Raw genomic sequence first — 19,847 nt, forward strand, 5'->3', positions numbered from 1 at the left:
CTTTCCTCAGCCAGTGTAAATACTGTTTCCCCACCCTGAGTGGAGATGTGCACTGATCCACACACTTGGCGAGGTTATCCTCCAAACCCAGCACCAGTTGCTTGTCCTTGTCATCCTACCTGATCTGCTAAGCAGCCTGCATGTCAGTTCCTTAGCTCATTTTAGTCAAGGTCATCTTCACTTAATTGAAGAACTTAAACTTGAGCTACGGTTTCACAAAACGTGTTCAGCCAACCTAAAAGCTCAACATAACTAGTAGTACTTCCCTCCTCCTGCTCTGGCTGTGTGTTCCTGTTGCTCACCATCCTCTTCACAGAATCATAGAATGGCTTGGGTTGGAAGGGACCTTAAAGACCATCTAGTTCCAACCCCCTGCCATGGGCAGGGACACCTTCCACCAGACCATGTTGCTCAGAGCCCCATCCAGCCTGGCCTTGGACACTTCCAGGGATGGGGCATCCACAGCTTCTCTGGGCAACCTGTGCCGGTGCCTCACCACCCTCACGGTAAAGAATTTCTTCCTAATAGGTAATCTAAATCTACCCTCTTTCAGCTCTTCCACAAAGGTAACTCACAACAGCAGCAAAAGACCACTGATTACCCTATTGCCAGAAAGAAGGGCTTCTTTACCATCATCTTAACAAACCAAGGAGGCTCACAGATGGCTCCAGCAAAGGCAAGAGTTGGCAGAGGGAAGGGGATGCATCACTCAGGCAGGACGAAAGAAGAAAGGGAAGCGAGACCTTCCTCTTTCAGCAACAGTGACCCATTACTGGCTCAGCTGATGATAAGCTTTGGCTGACACGTGTTAAGGTGCAATCACACGATTAGCTGTCAGATCTGAAGAGCTGGTACCAAGACAGTGAGAGCAGCAACCTACTGAGCCAGCACAGAAGCACCTGGAAGAGGACAAACAATCAGGACCTTCCTTCGGGTGTGGTGTAGTGGTGATTGCAGCCAAACCACCCCAACAGCTTGCTGCCTCTGAAATGAGAAATCCCACCCTCCCTTCAACCCTTAGCCACACACTCCTCCCTGCTGACAAAAGCACTTGTGTGACTTCTCAAACAAAGGATTAGATTGAGAACTAGTCTTTTGTTTTCCAGGGTTTGATCCCAACCATACAGATTTCCAGACTCAGCTGACTGCAGGAACATTACTGCCAGCACAAGGTGGAAACGAACTGCAACGAAGCAAATTAACCTGCACTAAAATGTCTGGTGAAACTTTCTTTTGCAAAATTAGTTTTCTACAGATCTACTTTTTTCAACTAATGTACCATAAACCAGATTAATTCTAGTACTCAGGGCAAGAGAAAGAACAGGAATGTTTATGCAGGACCATAGCAACAGAAACTTGCATCAGCTTAAACTGATGCTGGAACCACATCTTTAAACTGCAAGAAACAAGCAATGTCCACCAATATTTTATTTTTTTTTTTAAAAAAAGTTTTCACTAACTTGGCTACACCAAGCCAAAGCATTGCAACTGTTTAAAAAATAGTGACATCCTTCCTAGCTTGAAATTACTTTTTCCATACAAAATAATGCTTTTCTCTCAGGTTAAGAGTTGTTTTTACATTCTAAATACCCTGTTATGAATACAGTGTGCTGATGATTCAGGTTTTTAACACTTACTCCAAAACCCCAGATATGGAAGAGCACTTCAGTTTCTTCTGTCTGATCTTCCAAACCTTTCATTTAACAGACAGATGATTAAAACACTTGCAAGACTATGTTCTATCAGTGAAGTGCCTGAAAATTTGACTAGTAGATACAGTACACAGTCCATGTTCTTTTAATTACAGCAGCAGCATACATTAGTAAGGCACAAGTATGAAAAAAATCCTAGGTCTTCTGCATGCTACGAGGAAATGATGCATCTGTTAAAGCCACACAGTAATGCCACAAACCAATTCCAAGTTTAGTCTTGCCAGCACAGCTAGGTATAACCTCATTTGAAAGGCATTAGTTCTCAGAATCTCAAAATCTAGCATCTTGAAACTTTTTCCGCAAGCCAACAATTTTATTATTTAGATAAATAATATGCAGCATACAAAGTACTGTCAACCTCTTCACAATGGAAAAGGATTTAATGTGTTGCAAAATGTTGAGTAGAAGATTGTTAAATATGCTATTTTTAAACCAAAATGTTCCTATCAGAGGAGGTAATTGTAGTGTTTTTCTGTTAAGTGTGTCAAGTAGCAAGGAGGAGTGTATTTTTGGTGTTGTAAATCCTTTAAAAGCTGGCAGATTGCCCTACTATAGTGCCTAAGCATGTATCACAAGGGAGGAGCAGCAGTCAGCTGACTTCAGGGTAGGGAGAAAACCAAACTGAAGAAAAAACAAGGCAGAACTTTAAACACAACTGTAATTCAGCTGGTTTAAATAAAACAATTTGCCTATAAAGATTTAAAAGGTAATGCTTTATGTTTTCTCTGAATAGTTTTCATCTCTGGTCTGTCGCTATTTTGATCTGCATATCTTAATGCATGCAAAAATGTGAACATTGTCTGATTTTCTGAACTTAAATATTCAGAAGTTAGAAAACAAGTATTTTATGGTAGTTCATGCAATTTAAAATTCTTTCTCCTTCTTCATCAAACTTCTGAAAGGCAAAGACCTTAAGGGTAGGGAGGGAAGCATGATAATGTAATTACGGTCTTATATAACTATCGTATCATGGTAAAACTTTGCAATACAAATTACATTCTTTTACACATCACTTTCTGCATTTAATTCAGTTCATACGTTCAGTGCATCTAAAGTCACTGAATCATTCTGATTTACCCACTTTTAAAAGTATTATACCCATAAATTGTATCTAATTAAATGGTATCTCATTCAAATAATCTTATTTCAATTTCCAATTATTAGTTTCTGATTATGCCTTTCTGTGCTATACTTTGTACATAATTTTTTTCTCTCTCCTTTTCCAGCTTTTTTTACTGTTTTTATGATTCCTTTAACTCCTTTGAAACAAATGTGCTCATCTCTTAAGGATCTCAGCACAAAGGATGTTCTCCAGGTTCTGAATCATTTTCCTGGATCTTTTCTGCAGTCTCCAATTTTTAAAGTGCCAAATACAACAATATACCATTAATATGCAAACAACACAATCTACGTTTCCTCTTAACAGTTGACTTTGACAGTTGGGGGGGTTTTGCTGTTGTTGTTTGGTTGCGTTTGTTTTTTTTCCAGACTACACCACCATACTAAAACAGATGTATTTGCCTCATTATTACCTCACATGCTTTCCAGAGACAGTTTCCAAGATACAGTAACCAAAGAATAGACGTTTAATCATTCATTTTTCTCTCCAAACAGGATGGGCTAAGCAATAATTCTTTACTGTGAACCATCTGCTCCATAATTGTAATTTACTAGTTGGATTTTTGCCATATGCAAACATCCCAGACAGGATTTATGTATTTTTGTCAACGATTAGAAAATAAATACAGAGTATGCTATGACAGTTATCACTTTTACAGAATTTTCTTAGGAAGACAGTCAGTAACAAATCTTATTGAAAACTACCTTTGAGTTCTACTAGTTTTTAATCTACTCAATAAATACTTCTGTATTGTAGGATGTTAGTTTGAATTCTGAATACTGTGGCATTTTGCTGAACATTTTACAAGCATCTTTTATGCAACAGCATATCCAGTTATGCAAATATGCAATGGTTTGTGCAATTCTGATCGATGAAGGCAACAGCCACCCCCTGAAGTTAAATCAAAGGGTTAAACACAGTTTTGCATAGAAATAAATTAGCTAGTATTAAATACTGTACTTCGAGACATACAAACCTCCCCTTGTTTTACAAGTACTTGCAAAAGAGGATTCTTCAATACCCATCCTTCTCAGAAAGCTTGAACAAAGCTAGAAAAGCACAGGTGGAAGCTGGCACTCCAGGGGGAGAGAGGCCACAATGGAAGATCAGACTCCGGGGTAAACTTCCCTTGGACGCATCACACCTTCAGCAGCAGTACTAGTTATATGCACCACAGGTGGGGGATGATGTACTCAGTGCCTTGCCTTTTAGCTTACAGGTTATATATTTGAAAAATAAAAATTGAAGAACTGAAATCTACCGTATCAACTGAATTTTGAATCAATGTTTCCTTTATTTTGTCCAAGTTTTCAGTTTGCTTTGCCAATGTAGTTATTTGAGTCTTTCTGTTCCATAAATTTTGGTGAAGTAACATTTTTTCACCATCTTTTTAGCAATACCCAGTATTTCAACACTTGTTAAAAAGGAGTATCAGTATACAAAAAGTCTTCCAAGGAAAATCTAAGAATTCCTGAATTTAAACTATTTGAGCCTGATTTAAAATATTTATTGCAAACAAGAAATATTGCTGAATTATTTTTAATTCCTTAAGTAAATAAGGATTGTGTTCATATCCTTGTTGTAAGGGCGAGAAGGGAACTGCATTGTCAGCAATAGTTTGATGGTCTCCATTTAGCATCAAACCCTATCATTAGAACATTTTATTTCTACTATGTTTAAAGCTGTGTTGTTCTGAACTCTGCTAATTACAGATACAAAGACAAGAAAACAAAAAAGGGCTTCCTACATTAATTTCTCTGCCCAACTCCATTGCGTGAAGCTACTTAGCTACCTTCCAGATCACTATAGACTGCTGGTATTGTTTGTATGATGACACTGCTGTAAGTTCTGGAGAATGTTTAGTCATTTATTCTGGCATGCCGACAAAATCAATATAGCAAGTGTGACCATACAGTGAATCTTATGACATTTTGAAAGAGAAGGGTAAAAACTTTCTTTAACTCCAAAACCTTATCCCTTACACATCTTCGAGATTCATTGCAATCACTGAAGGAGACTGTTCTCCAAAAGCAGCTGCATGAATCGTTATGTCAAAGAAAAGGTAAGACAACCAAATGTAGAGAACTTCTCACTATTACTGAACAAATTACTAAGAGGGCAATAGTAGAGATCTAATTTTTTAAAAAAATTGTTATTTATATAAGCAACAAATATTTCACAAGAGAGTATTCATACCTTAAGAGATCAGATAACGTCATTGGTTCTCTCAACCAGAGTAAGGCCATGTAACAAAATGAAAGGGTCATTGGCATCGTCATCCTCAGTTTCTCCTTTTGGTTCTTCATTAAATACAAACTACCATCTACTGATCCAGAGCACACAGAGGTGCTTTCTTGGGTTTATGTTAAAAACAGGAAAGAAAATAAGTAATTGATATGATATACACATGATCCGTGGCATACAGAAAACAAGATAAAGGAACCTACAGGGACCCTTGTTCAGCAATCAGTAATATTTTGAAATCATTACTTTGAGTAGTTTGGTAGTTAACAGCTTAACTCTACTGTATTCACCTACCACAATATGAGATGACAACCTGTTTCATAAACTGCTACTTCACTTGACTAAGACAGTGGATCACACAAAGAGACAAAACTCCCTCTGGTACCCATCAAAACCGACATTTTTGGGGGAACTACACTTAAACCTGGAGTTCTAGAAGGACATTAACTTCTATACAACATATAACTAGCAGTACTTATGGGCTGGAAATACTGCTTTCCATTTGAGAGATAAGGGAACAGTGAGGAAACAAGGGAAAATATGACATACTTAAATCAATGCCTCAGAGTTGGGGATTAAAACATCAACTTCAATACAGTTGGGACTTTAATGAGAAAATGATTTACATCGCAGAAATTTTACTGAGGTTAAGGCGTGTACATGTAATCTCTAATGTGGAAATGCAGATAGTTTTTTTTAAAAGAACCTAAATTCAATTACAAAGAAACACCTTTAGAACAAAAATGTAGCAAATGGTGAAGAGGGTGAAAAAAATATTCAACAACAACAACCAACTAGACCTCCCTACTTCTTTACTGAGATGAATCACTAAAAGCTAAGAGAAGCAGCAATGAGAAATTTCATTTAGTAGAGTGATTTATGAGTTAGGAACCTTCTCAGCAGTGAAACTTGGGAGTTCAGGAAAGGAGGAATTAAAACCACAAAACTGTCTCTTCTCTACATAGCTAGGATGAATGAAAATGCATTTAAAGCCCACCATACAAAATACCAACATCAATTCTGTAGAGATTTTCTCATTGTGTTTCCCCACAGATTCTTCACCTGTTCAGGCAGGAACAGCAATGGCTCGATCCGCAGCTCCCCAGCTGGGAGCTGCAGGGCCATGGCAAGAAGCCTGCAAAAAAACAGTTTAAGACTTCAGAGAGCTTGGCAGCTCCATGGTTATGCTGGCAGGTGACAGCCAAGCCTGTAAGGCGACAGCGGTCAGTGGTAGGGGTCCAGCACCCATTGACAGGCAGTATGAAGACACTGCAAATCCCGTGTTCCTGAGCCAGAACTGGTCTTTGATGCCACCTACCGGCTCCCAAACCGGCGGCCAGCAGCACCACAGACACCGCAGCACCTTACAGGAACCGGCCCCACCACACACCTGGTACAGGCCAAGACAAGGTCTAGATGAGAGCACCCTACGACATCTGTCACGTATAGGTGCATCAGAGACAGGAGGAGGAACATCAGTTAATCCTTTTAGTCAACAGTTTCACCTTTTACATGGATGCTTCTGTTTAAAGCCAGCTTCGTGACTGAATCTTCGCTATTAAATTCACATTCAACTCAATTTAAAATAATCCTCATTATATTTGTGGCCTTAATGATGGCACACAATTTCCTTTTATTTCTTCCAGCTTATGCAAGGCATGACAACACACAGTTACACACATCTAATAATTTAAGAGTTTAACAGGCTTCTCTAGCAATATCTCAGTGCTACACTAAGTAGAATTTGCTATTAACCCTGCACAAAAATAACCAAAAAAAAAAAAAAAAAAAAAAAAAGGAGCCTGCCGGTTAGACAAGCCTCTTAGGAAAAAAACAGGTGTTGAGGTTTCCAGTCTGTAGCAATAACAGCTCAGTAAAAACAGCACAGAAAAGGAAACCTATGAATCTGCACAAGAATTTCTAATTGACTAAAACACGTTTAGTATTATTTGTGTTAAATTTCAATATACAAAATAATGTCTTTGTTTGTTTGATTTCACCAGATTTCACCAATTTTGTGCTTCTAGTGTCTTTGAACCCTCGACTAATTTCAAGTGCTTTTAGTGAAATTGGTATAGACTACTTAAAGCTGAATTCAACCTCTGAAACAACAGACCAAGAACATGTTAAAATACAGCCTATCTTAAGACTGTCTAGCTGTTCTAAAACTCTAAGAAACTTAACTCCAAAAGGCACAACTACCAAGGAAGAAAGGAGTTCCTCCTGACATCAAAAAAGGAAAAAAAAAAATCAGTGGAATATTTTCACTAGGAATTTTTCACTCAATTCTTTCCTCTTCCTATAATATGTATTTGTATAATACCCAAGATCCACTGACTACACGTACAAACATAAGGTGACTCTTTACCTGAAAATTTTGTTATTTAAATATATAAGGATGCAAGGTACTTGCATTATATTCACAAATATTTGTGTCACCATTTTTGCACCTTTTTCCGCTCTCTAATTCTGTTTGGGTTTTTAAAAATGTCTTATTTTTTTTTTAATTGCTGCAGATCAAGTTTCTGATACAATTACCATTTCTGGACTTCACAAAATAAAGAGAAAAACATGAAAGAACAAAATTGCATTCTTGTGAAAGCAGACAGGCAATATTACAGAACAGAAATGGGACATAAAGAGGATAGCACATAACAGGGGAAAAAGAAACACTGAGACAAAGAAAAAAGGCAAGCAAAGAATAAAGTAAAAAACAAAACCTATCAGAAGTTTAAAACACAAACAAAAGCTTTCAAATGTGCCTTGAAATGTACTTCCAGCACCTGACATTGCAGCATTGTCTGGCATTACACTTGCCCAAGTAGCACGAAACACTGCAATATTCTATAACATTTTAATTAAAATGTTTAGCATTCTGTAAATATTTTCAGGTTGATATTGTGACCAGAAAAGAGAAACTGATGGAATGCTAAAATTTTTGATAGGCATTATAGGGAAAGTAGTAAAAAGAATGCAGACACAAAAGATACAGAAGTACCAAAAACACTGTAAGGAAAAAAATTAGAAAGCTAAATATTAATTAATTAAATATTAGATAGAAAAAAAATACTCCCCCCACAAAAGAACACACTCATGCTTTTTCACCATCAAAATCATGACTGGAAGCTCTACTATTAGCTAAACAAGTGTTTATTCTTTAAAGCTGCTGTGTTTGTGAACATCTAGCTTTGCAGATAAAACAGCAATATTTTATCGCTCCAAGCAGGATGCATGGAGTAAACTCATTATAAAACAGAACTTCCTCCTGCATTTCCCATTGTATTTCCAGGTCCTGTTCAATGTTCGTCTCCTTGGGCGGGGTTTGGAAGTAATCTAGTTTCTGGTAGAATATAAAGTACTCTAGTGGCAAACAGGACTGAAAACTTCACACTTTCCAACCAGTTCCTCCAGTTCACTGTACATGAATACATTTTTTAATATATTTATTTATTTAGATTAAAAAACTACACAAAAATGTTTTCCAGATAGTTCAGTTCATTGCTCCTACCTGAGATCTTGCCAGCCGATGAGACAAAGCTGCAATCAGTCAGTAAATCCCCCTCACTTTCAGAGACAGACAAGAACTGAAGGCTAGATCTCTCTGGTTCGCTGTCCACATCAGTACTGCTGTTGCATACCTGTTTTTTGTAAATAAGTCATCGTTTCATCTACTGTTAGTTGCTGTTTCAATCTGAAGAAACCAAATAAAGCACAATAGATTCAAGAGCAACAGTAAATTAAGTTTAAACCCAAACTGTTCACATTTTTACTTTCTCTATGAATCACCAATACATAAACCCTGCAAAAAAGCATTCTTAAGGGATTTCTCAAAGATACAAAGACTTTTAGTATTAATTACATTTCAGTCTGCTAGAATGACCAGAAAGTTGGCAATATACAGAATCAAAGCTTGATGAAATAAGTAACTTCAGGAGAGCAGACAGGCAAGGATGGTAGTTGATGATGCATTTTGTATTGCAATTTCTGCTCTATCTACTGACTATCCATGCCAAGACAAAGCATTATTTTTAAATAAGCAGCTTTCCATACTCAGAGAAGTAACTGTCTCTCAAAACAGGAAAAAAAATTAAACAAAATGGACACGTGGAACCCAGTTTAGAAGAAATCCTTCATACTGAAGTGACATTAGCACAAGATAGATATGTAGCTTGAATAAAGAAGGTTTCTGCTGCTGCTTTTTAAAAAGATACCACATATCTCATGGGATTTGAGCTTTTCACTTACTGATAATGCTTTGACAGTTCCCTCAGCTGGTCTGTTGCAATATGCCTGATTGCTCTTCTGAAGGTAACACCTCCAAAAAGTGCACAGAATTTCATCCTGATAAATACAAATGGATAGTGATTAGTACAAAGTTTACAAGATCATTAATTGCTGAGAGAATAGAGTGCAATTTTTAACCTGGGAATCTGCATAATGTTCCAGCTCTAATTTTATTAACTGTGATTTACAAACTATGTTCTAAAATTACCAGAGAAACTAAGTATGTTTTTATAAGCTCAATGTTTTTAAACATGCAGTTTTCAATTCACTTTAAAAATGACTTTTAAATTAACAACTCCTGTAACAGACACACAGTGTGTACAACTCACATTGACACCTACATACCTTCATTTGTGGGCATACTCCTAGCGCTTCTAAAGCTTCAGCTTGTTTCTTGAGTACAAGCTGAAAGCCTTCACAAACATACCATTCATACCCTCCATCTAAATAAAAAAAAAAAAAAAAGTATGTTGGGGTTTTTTGTTTGTATTGTTTTGGGTCTTTTGTTTAACCTTATGCACACTTATTTCTACTTAATATTCTGTTCCCTTGGTAACAGGACAGAGACATGTGTCTCTAATAATTTCAGATACTAAAGCATAGACCAGCTACACTGAATACTCCATTAACTTCCTTTTATTCACAGTCTTAATGAAGAAGAAAAGCTATTGAACAATCAGTGCTCTCTACACATTTCCCATGAATAACATACTTCACTCTAACTTCCAGTGTGGCATTTGTAATCCAGTGGAGAGTTGTTAAGTGACCAATTCCAAAATAACTGAGAAGGTGTCGTTAAAAACTTAAATATGACCATTTCTTTCCCATCCCTGGCACAGAAAACTGGAACGCATCACAGTGGTGAGTCAGGCAAAAACCCAACCAATATCACCACGTTCTTCACCGTTCTACACCATTCTCTCTCACAGAATCATACACATTTAAATGAAAGAAACTTTCTCAGATATTCTGAGCTTCTAGCAAATCTTAGCACAATATGGTTTCCATAAGGAGTGGGTCTGCTCCAATCTATTCACTATTCCCTCAGACTACATTATGTTTACTTTTCACCCGTACCTCTCTATATTTATAACTCCTTTTCTATACGCTGTTTGTTTTAGAAATTTTCTCTGCATTTCTCAATTTCCTTTTCATTCCCTCCATGCTTGTTCTAATTTTTCCTTCCAATCACACCTTGCATCTTACCATCTTAGAAGCTACCTGCCCAAAGTTTCTGCCCTGCTTTAATGATTGTAACTGGTTTGCATGGCAAGGTGTTTTTTGTGGGGTTTTTTTTGAGGGGGGGCACAGGGGTGGTTTCTGTGAGAAGATGCCAGAAGCTTCCCCCACTTCCAATAGAGCCAATACCAGTTGGCTCCGAGACGGACCCAATGCTGGCCAAGGCTGAGCCCATCAGCAACAGTGGTAGCGCCTCTGGAATAACATATTTAAGAAGGGGGCAGGGGGGAATCTGCGCAAACAAACTGCAGTGGAAAAGAGGAGTGAGAATATGTGACAGCAGCAACTCTGCAGACACCCAGGTCAGTGCAGGAGGGGCAGGAGGTGCTCCAGGCACGAGAGCAAAGATTCCCCTGCAGTCTGTGGTGATGACCATGGTGAGGCAGGCTGTGCCCCTGCAGCCCATGGAGGTTAGGTGAAGCAGATACCCACCTGCAGCCCATGGAGGGCCTCATGCTGGAGCAGGTGGATGCTCAAAGGAGGCTGTGACCCCACGGGAAGCCTGTGCTGGAGCAGGCCCCTGACAGGACCTGTGGACCCGTGGGGAAAGGAGTCCATGCTAGAGCAGGTTTGCTGGCAGGACTTGTGAACCCATGGGGGACCCAGGCTGGAGCAGCCTGTGCCTGAAGGACTGCACCCTGTGGGAGGGACCCACGCCAGAGCAGTTTGTGAAGAACTGCAGCCCACGGGAAGGACTCACATTGGAGTTCATGGAGAACTGTCTCCCGTGGGAGGGACCCCATGCTAGGGCAGGGGAAGAGTGTGAGGAGGAAAGAGCAGCAGAAACAACATGTGATGAACTGATGATAAACTGCCATTCCCTGTTCCCCTGCACCGCTTGGGGGAGGAGGCAGAGAAATCAGGAATAAAGTTAAGCCTGGGAAGAAGGGAGGGGTGGGGAAAAGTGCTTTTTCTGATCTGAACTATAATAAATTAAACTAATTTTCCCCAAGTCAAATCTGTTTTGCCTGTGATAGTAATTGCTGAGTGACCTCCCTGCCTTATCTCAACCCATGAGCCTTTCACTGTATTGTCTCTTCCCTGCCTGGTTGAGGAGGGGAATGACAGAGCAGCTTCAGTGGGCACCTGGCATCCGGCCAGGGTCAAACCACCACAATGATGTTGGCTTTAACCACAGACTGAGCTTACTCCTATTCATGCATGGAAGCTGCCATAATATAATGTAACTGCACTCACAGAAGGGACTGTGCAAATCTAAGGATTTCTTTCTTGAGAAGCCTGGGGGATGGCTAATGACCTTCCTAACAGGAGAAATAAAAAGCACCAAGTGGTACACAGCTCAGACTTTAGAAGCAATACAGAATAAAGACAAGAGAAGGTGTTAAGGTTGTTCCTCTTTCCATTCCTCCCTTCACTTCCACACAATTGTTCTTTTTGAAGGAACATAGCAATCCACTGCCACCACAGTAGAGCAAAGATAGATCACCGTATTGGAGACAAAGCTAACCTCATGCTTCATTTGGTATTGTAATGCATTTTTGCTTTTTGAAAATGGCCACAACAATAAAACATCTATCCAGCCATCACAGTATACATATATAGCTCCAGTAGCAGCCTTACCATAACATCCTTATGGCATGTATCATAATATGTAATGACTACTGCTTGCTCTTCTGAATCATGAAATTAAAAGTATAGAAGTGATTCTGGATGAAAGACGTAATATTGGTTTAGCTATTGTAACTGCTCAAAATCTCTTCTGTGTAGGTTTGTGCATAGGTTACAGGGCCAAGTACCTGTAATCCAAGCCATACTGACATTCTGAGAGCTGGACCACCATCACACCTCACAAAGACAGACAACTTTTCACAAGGAAGGAACAAAGGGATCACCACATCTGAATGCATTCCACCAGTATGTTCAGTGAGCATTAGCTTCCACAAATCAAAGTGGCAACAAGTAACATAAAGCTCTGTTCAATCCAAAAAACAACCCACCACCAGGCTCACAGAGGTCACCTATGGCTCAGAAAGTCAACAAAAGTGACCACTGAAGGTTGTGACAGCATCTAGGAGGTGTGTTTTGTTCCTCTTCTTACAGTCTTTCCTAGCCATCTGCTTTTTGTCACCATCAGAGATACAATGGGCTAGGTAAACCTCGGCTGAACAGATGTTCTTATGCAAAATACAAAGAGAAGCTCATACATACCCTTTTTTTCCTTCTTTCTTAAACCTTTGGAGATTGTCTGGACTCTTGCGTTACAAAGAAAATCAGTGTTTACAACTTCTCTAGTTCTCTGCAAAACAGGAATATATCTTAGCAATAAAAAAATGCCAGGCCTAACATCCATAGATTGCCCCACCATAAACATAACAGAGGAACTTGTTCAAATTTCCAAATTAAAGGGAGACAGAACATTCTGAACTCCTCATTCAGAAATTGCAAAAATACAGAATTACTATCCTGAACATAAGGGTGATGTGCATCAGGGTTTGCCTACACTGGTACTGTACTAAAGCACAGTGGAATACCGAGGCAATACTTTTAAGGCATCTAGACAGCATGCTGGCACTACAGCCACAGCAACATAGCCTCTTAAGGTGGCTCATTTAAAATTTTGTGATTTTAAGCAACATTAGTTTTAAACAGTGTCAAGTAAAGCATGAAAAAGAACAACAACTTCATTAGGAGTCTTTTAACTCCTAATGCCAAAGAAGAAAAAAACCTAGTATTTTCTTAAAACCAAGAAGCAATCAAACCAAACCTTTCCCAAGGCCAGTAGCTTAGCTTTTTACCTCAGTAACATTGTGGCAAGATCTGCAATAAAACCGGCCTCCGTCAGTGAGACCCCAGTTCACTTCCGAACATTGGGCGCAGCGCTCATTAAAATCTCTCTAAAAGGGGAAAAAAAACCCCACAAGAGTTTCAAACATGTTTAAGTAAAACAAACAGCACTATCACTAGGCTATTGGCTCAGCTTTTGAGATTATTCATAGAGATGAATATTTAGGCCTTTTACGTTAGTGCTAGTTGATAACAACTAACGATAGCATTCGCTATCAGTCATAGGTAACTGTGAACAAATAATTTTAGCTGGCAAGCATCAGCTCTTGTGTACACGGACATGAGAACATGGGGCAGAATAACGCACACCTAGTGCACACATGGCACAGCTTCAGAAAAGGCACCACTGGAAATGGGAGCTGGGACAGGAGGCCGAGAGCGTTAGAGGGAAGGAAGGGTAAATGCCCAGAGCTGTGCAGAAACGGGTGCAGCCGAAGAAAGCCTGCACAAGTCGATGAGGAGCCGTCCCGCCAGAAAGAGAGACTTCCCGGAGAAACCGGCGGAGGATGAGGAAAAAAGGGAAACGTACAGATTAAAATAAGGCATTTTTCAGGAGCACGCCCCACGAGCGTGCTGGGCACGCACAGCCCCCTGCACGCCCGGCGGGCACGGCCGGCACCCCCGCGGCCCCTCACGGCCCCCGGCCGGGCCGAAGCACCCGGCCCACGGCCGCCATGCCGAGGGGTCCGGGCAGGGCCTCGCCCGCCACCTCCGGACCCCGGCCTTGCCCGGCGGGCAGGGTGGGCCAGGCCGTGCCGGGGCAGGCAGCGCCCAGCGGCGCCTCCGCTCTCCCGCCGGAGCCGCCGAGCGCCGCCGGACACCCCCCCGGCCACAGCCCGCAGCCGCTGAACGCCCGGCGGGGAAGCGCCTCCCACGCGGCCGCAGCCGCCGCGCTCCGCCAGCTCCCTCCGGCCCAGCGAAACTAGCCGCCCCCACCGTTCCCGTTCCCTGAGCCGCGGAGCCGCCCGGCCCCCACCGTGGCCTCCTCATCCATGCCGGCAGCCGCCCCTGGGCACACACCGCGGCAACTGCGCCGAGTGCCGGCACTGCGGGCCGGCCTGGAAACTGCAGCCCCGGCACTTGCGTTCCGGGCCCGCCGCGAGGCCGCCCCCCCGCCCGGCCTGGGTGCCGCGGGCGGACGCTGTGTTCGCCAGGCCTGGAGCTGGCCGGTGGATCGCCATCTCCCGCTGGCGGCGGGCGCCGCGGGGTCCCGCCGTGTCCCGTCTCCCCTCCCCGGAGAGCTCTCGGCGGGGCGGCTGGAAGGCGCTGAGGGGCCTCTGTGCTCCGGCGCTTGTGGGCTGAGGTGGCGCCGGGGGGGTGTTGCTGGCGCTGGGCCCACCGCGGTGGCCAAGGGGCCCATACAGGCCCCGGGGGGAGGGCGTGGCACCGAGGGAAGGTGAGTGCTTCGCCTCTGAGGGGACATTGGGTGCTTCACTGAGGGGACATGGGTGCTGCACCTCAGAGGGGACACTGGGTGCTTCACTGATGGGACACAGGCACTTCATCTCTTGAGGGGACTTAGGGTGCTTCATTGAGGGGACATGGATGCTTCACCTCAGAGGGGTCATTAGATGCTTCATTGAGGGGTCATGGGTGCTTCACCTCTGAGGACACGCAGGGTGCTTCCCCTCTGGGGGGACATGGGGTGCTTCATTGAAGAGACATAGGGTGTCTCATCTCTGAGGGGGACATAAGGTGCTTCACTGAGGGGACACAGGCACCTCATCTCTGAGGGGACACAGGGCGCTTCATTGAAGGGACATGGGTGCTTCCAGGGGATGTGGGGCACTTCCCTGCTGCGGTGTCCTGGGGACTGGAGGGGACACGTGCTGCTTCAGCCCTAGCCCACCGCCAGGCCTCTGCACTGAGCTCCTGCATCCCCACCTTCGCATCACCCTGGCTGAGTGCACATAGCAGGTGACCGCTGAGGCTGTGCCGAAGCTGTTGGAAAGGGGGCTGCTACTGCGCGTACAAAAGGAAGCCACAAGAACTCATTTAACTATGTAAAGTGCTTGGAGATCCTTCAGTGAGGGAAACTATGATCTGAAATTCGCTTTCAATTAAAAAAAAAACCCCAAACCTCCAGATCTTGATGTAGGTCTCTAATTTCTTGCACACTAATAATAATGTTTAAAGAGGTGTAAACACCAAGATCTGTTATTGCAGTGAATTTGCCCACAAAATTGGAGAACAGGTTTAGGCCCCTTAAAAAAAAAAAAAAAAAAAAAGGTCCACTAAGTGAAAGCATGGGAAAAAATTAAAGCTAAAATATACATAGAAAGAGGTGAGGCTGCCTTGACAGCTGTGGTTATATTGATGTTGGAGGATATGTACAGAGCTAGAGGGTAATTGTTTATGTTCAAGAAAAAAGTTATTACTCATACCAACTGTGATCTTTTTTCAGTGTGGGATGAACATTTGTAACACCCATTAAAGAGCATTATGCATATAATTCCTGACATGTTAAAAAGGTGATTGTCAGCCTCACAGAAATGTAGCATATACTTTGATGAAACAGATCCTACTTGTGATTTTAATTTCCATGGTTTTTGTTTGTGGAAATACTGTTCTGGGAAAGAAAGGCCATTCTGTGTGGCAGAAGGAGTTTGATCTTTTTCTACTGAATTTCTAAGATTAAATACTACCTTGAAAAAAATCAGGGTAGCTGTATCTGTGATAAAACAGGAGTTGTGTTCCAGTTCCAAAGATAAGGCATTGTTCCTACTGAGAGTGGTGCTCTTGTGTGGCTTGATGCTGTGAGCAGGCACTGGGCCTGCTCAGTAGATTTAACTAAATTGAAGAACTTGTTTATATTAGGCATGGAAGTGACTGCTTTGATGAGACAGGGCCTCAGAGTTAGGTCTTCTGTTTTCTAATAATAGCTAGTCAAAAAAAATGTTAAAGAAAGTGTAATCACAGGTCTCTGCCAATTTGTCAAAACCAGAACACTTCATATGCAATGGCAGCAGTTGAAGGTAAGCAAGAAAATAATAATAAGAAGAAAAGTGTGGGTGACTGCATGGGGAGCTATATTGGTGTAATTCTCGGCATACAGGTGTAATGTGCCAGTAAATTTTTTGAATGGGCAAGCACTTACTCTGCTTTTGGACAGCCCACTCTGCTTGTCTGAGCTGCATTTTCCATGCAAGTGAAACAGGTAGGAAAAGCTACCAAACTTTGGAAGGGAAATTGTACGAAGACTAATACTGATATTACTAGTTACTTACTAGTGTCCAGGCTCTATATAAATGGAAAGCTTCTATCAGTATTTCTTAAGACCATCAACTCATTAGCGCAGGCTAGTAATCTAGGAGCAAAAAATCAAAGCACAATAAAGGTAGCAAGCCTTAATATCTATTTCTTAAATATTTTTTTAAATGACATGTATAGAACCGGTTTTTCAGCATACAAAATTATGTGTAACCTTTGTCCCTAATTACAAGTTACCCAAGCGTACTGATAGGGGTATGATAATTTCAAAGCCAGGAGACAGACTGTCTTCCTGCTTTGGCTCACTTTTCTAATTAAGATCATTATGCATAGTAGTCAGATTGATTTGAGGCTTAGATAAATAATACGTCCTGTTGTTTCCATTGATTTGAATTTTTAATGAACCGAGTTCTATTGCTGATGCCACATTTCTGGCTCTTGACTGCAGACTTTCTACATGTGAAAACGTAAAAACTACACATTGGATGGAAAGACATGTCCCTTGGCCTTTCCTTTGGGATATTGCTCATGAAATTGTGCTGGCTCCAGGATACAAACTTCCGTAGCAGAGATTCTCCCCGGAATCTTTACCCATTGTCAGACACTTACTACAAGGAGTTAGAGCAGAAAAGCAACCTCAACTGCTCCAGAGATTGTGCAGATGAACACAGGGCAGATCTAACAGATTCAAGTTTATAGAAAAAACTCATTAATTAGCACCCATAATTTCATTTTTGCACCATCTCTCTGTGGAAGAACTCATGCTTTAAGACAAACAGAAAACAAAAGGCAAATTAGGAAAACAAAAAGCAGATGGCTTTGCTCCAGATCTTTAGAAGAGACCACACTACAGAAAGGGTCAAGGGAAAAAGCTGTGCCAAGCAGAAGGGTGGTGGAGGCAAAGGCACAAAGAGACAGTTGTGCAAGGAGCCAGCAGGAGAAGGGACAAAGGTGGGAACAGCAGCAAAGCGTAGGGGTTGCAGCAAGCTTGGCAGGGGAGGATAACCAGGGAGGGGCAGAGCTCAGTGGAGCTTTAAAGGAAGCGACAAGAAGAATGAATTTAACGTTACAGTTTAGACACACCCAGCGTTGCCTTGCGATAGTTAGTGTTTATTATACAGCTTCAGCTCTCCAATTTTATTTTTAAAATAAATTTCTAGCCCTGCTGTGGAAAGCCTAAAAATATGACCTCAAACAACCAAAACAACAGAAAGCAGATAATTTTTCCCCCCCCAAAGTTTACTCAGGTTTTCTTAAGCTGTACATGTGGGAGCATGAAACTGAATTCTTGACTACCAAAAGCAGCAATACTGCACCCAGGAGGGAGGGCAGTCTTATCCAGTCTTCTGCACCGAATTTGGGATTTGCGAATCAGCAAATTCATCAAATAGAAACCATCAGCTTCTATTTTGCACATGTGCTGCAGCCCAGCCTGTCTCACAAGGGTACATTGTGTTGCCACTTGTTCCATTTTTGCCCGTGACTCTACATGCCACAGAGAGCTGGTAATCACCTGTGATGATCACCCAGCCGGGAGTGTTTGGAGATACAGACCACAGCGGAGGACCTCACATTCAGATGAGGTTGAACCCAAAGAGTTCATCTTTGGGTTCAACCTCCTTGTGTGATCTGAAGCCGTGCTAACATGTGGTCAGCAAGTGATTTGGAAGGTCTGCCTGGGGATGCTGAAGTCTTGGCTGGAGTCAAGTAAAGGCCTCATTGGGGGTCCTGGCCTTCAAAGGCAGGATCTCTTTCCTGAGGACCACCAAGCTGCTATCTTTCTGTCCATAGTAGCAGAGGTTGCACCCCTTAGTACCGGGTGACTATGTTAACCTGATCCTACAGAGACAGAGTAGGGGAAGGACACTTCTAGGAGAGAAGGTGATCTTAGCAGCCACAAAGGAAAAGAGCAGACAGTGGGTATTTGAATGTCCCATTTCACATTCCAGGCATGTATAATGAATTTATTTTCTCCTTTTACAGATTTTATTGAGCAGCTAATGTGAAATGTTCCTTCAAATTGTAATACTTTAATAGGGTTAGAGTTCGTCTAGTTTCCAGCTTTACTGAAAGAAAAATACACAATGTACTACTAAAGGGGATCTTGGGTTCCACTATAGCATTGTGTGTCCATAGAGCCCTGGAAATTGTTCTCCAGATCATTCCTGGATGTGTTTAATCCACAAACACAGTAGTATTTTTAAAGGAATCGAGAGCCACCTTGTGGAGCTGGGATTCATGAAGGGGCTCCAAATAATACTGCTGGGAGCAGCTGCTCACTGCTAGGAATTCAGATCCAACGGGATCCTGGAGGTTGTTAATCTGGTAAACATGCACATCTGCGCATGTTCAGTGAGTGCACAGTGCATCAGACAGCTCCTCTGCTGACTAAAACTAGGCAGCAAAGAAACACACTTGTGGACAGTGGCAGGCAGTAGTGTAAGACTGTCAGAAAAATGAAATCAGCAGAATCAGGCAAGCAAAGGGATGAACTTGTTATGTCCTACACAGCCTGGTGGGGGGTGGGGGGGTGGGGGAGGGTTCACAGGGAATTTTTCAGCATATTATTAATTAAGACCTCAAAAGTGCTGATAAGTTTTGGAATCATGGTGTGTAGATTTCTGTCACAGGCCTGTTTTCTCTTGCAGTCATTCGTTAACATTGAGAATTAGGATTGCTAGAGCCCAAATACATGCCCATGCTCCATTAGCAGAGAAATAGCAAAGGTGGGACCACCGATGGACATAAGACATAACTGGAAGTATTCACCAGTCATTGTTCCTGCACAGAGGTAAAGAGCGGTCTTGGTTCTGAGGTTGCAATAGGTTCGTTTACCATTTCTCTCCCATCATTTCTCATGATGAAGCCTGAGCTGCTTGTCAGTACCAATATGCAGATACCATCCATTTCTTACCGAAAGAAGAGATGTTTGATTTTTTTTAATACCTTTATGCAGCAGCAACGTTATCTTCAGCACATACTGTCATTAGATGATATCTTAAAAATGAATTTTATATAAGCACAAATATTAAAAAGTCTCTGTGAGTGGTAGACCTTAAATATCTAAAGAAACTCACAGAAAAAAGAAGGGACTGTGTTGCTGGAGTCATTCTCCAGGTGCTGGAGAAGCCATTGCTGAGGTAAATGGTTGGTAATCCACTAGTAATCAGTCTGGTTATTGAGTCGTGACACAACTGAGTCCCCAGCAGGACTTGAACACTGAGCAGTATTAC

At 41.9% G+C, this 19,847-nt stretch overlaps 1 protein-coding gene across 3 annotated transcripts in view; it reads right to left on the bottom strand.

The window, feature by feature from the left end:
• The window catches only part of TAF1B (TATA-box binding protein associated factor, RNA polymerase I subunit B), a 53,470-nt gene extending 39,020 nt beyond the window's left edge, over nucleotides 1-14,450 (bottom strand). For 2 of the 3 annotated variants that reach the window (XR_005104899.1, XM_037391927.1), the window contains exons 1-7: nucleotides 14,341-14,447; nucleotides 13,356-13,454; nucleotides 12,769-12,856; nucleotides 9,706-9,803; nucleotides 9,322-9,417; nucleotides 8,585-8,714; nucleotides 5,029-5,185 (exon numbers count right to left, since the gene is read on the bottom strand). Coding sequence is in view for 2 of the 3 variants with exons in the window: in XM_037391927.1 (XP_037247824.1) it covers nucleotides 5,029-5,185; nucleotides 8,585-8,714; nucleotides 9,322-9,417; nucleotides 9,706-9,803; nucleotides 12,769-12,856; nucleotides 13,356-13,454; nucleotides 14,341-14,394 (722 nt within the window). In the remaining variant the exon portion in view is untranslated. Of the gene's footprint in view, nucleotides 1-5,028; nucleotides 5,186-8,584; nucleotides 8,715-9,321; nucleotides 9,418-9,705; nucleotides 9,804-12,768; nucleotides 12,857-13,355; nucleotides 13,455-14,340 lie in introns of all 3 variants that reach the window. The other variant, XM_037391928.1, reaches the window with a different exon arrangement.
• Between the last annotated feature and the right edge of the window lie 5,397 nt (nucleotides 14,451-19,847).

This window comes from Falco rusticolus, chromosome 6 (assembly GCF_015220075.1).
Source record: "Falco rusticolus isolate bFalRus1 chromosome 6, bFalRus1.pri, whole genome shotgun sequence".
NCBI lineage: Eukaryota > Metazoa > Chordata > Aves > Falconiformes > Falconidae > Falco > Falco rusticolus.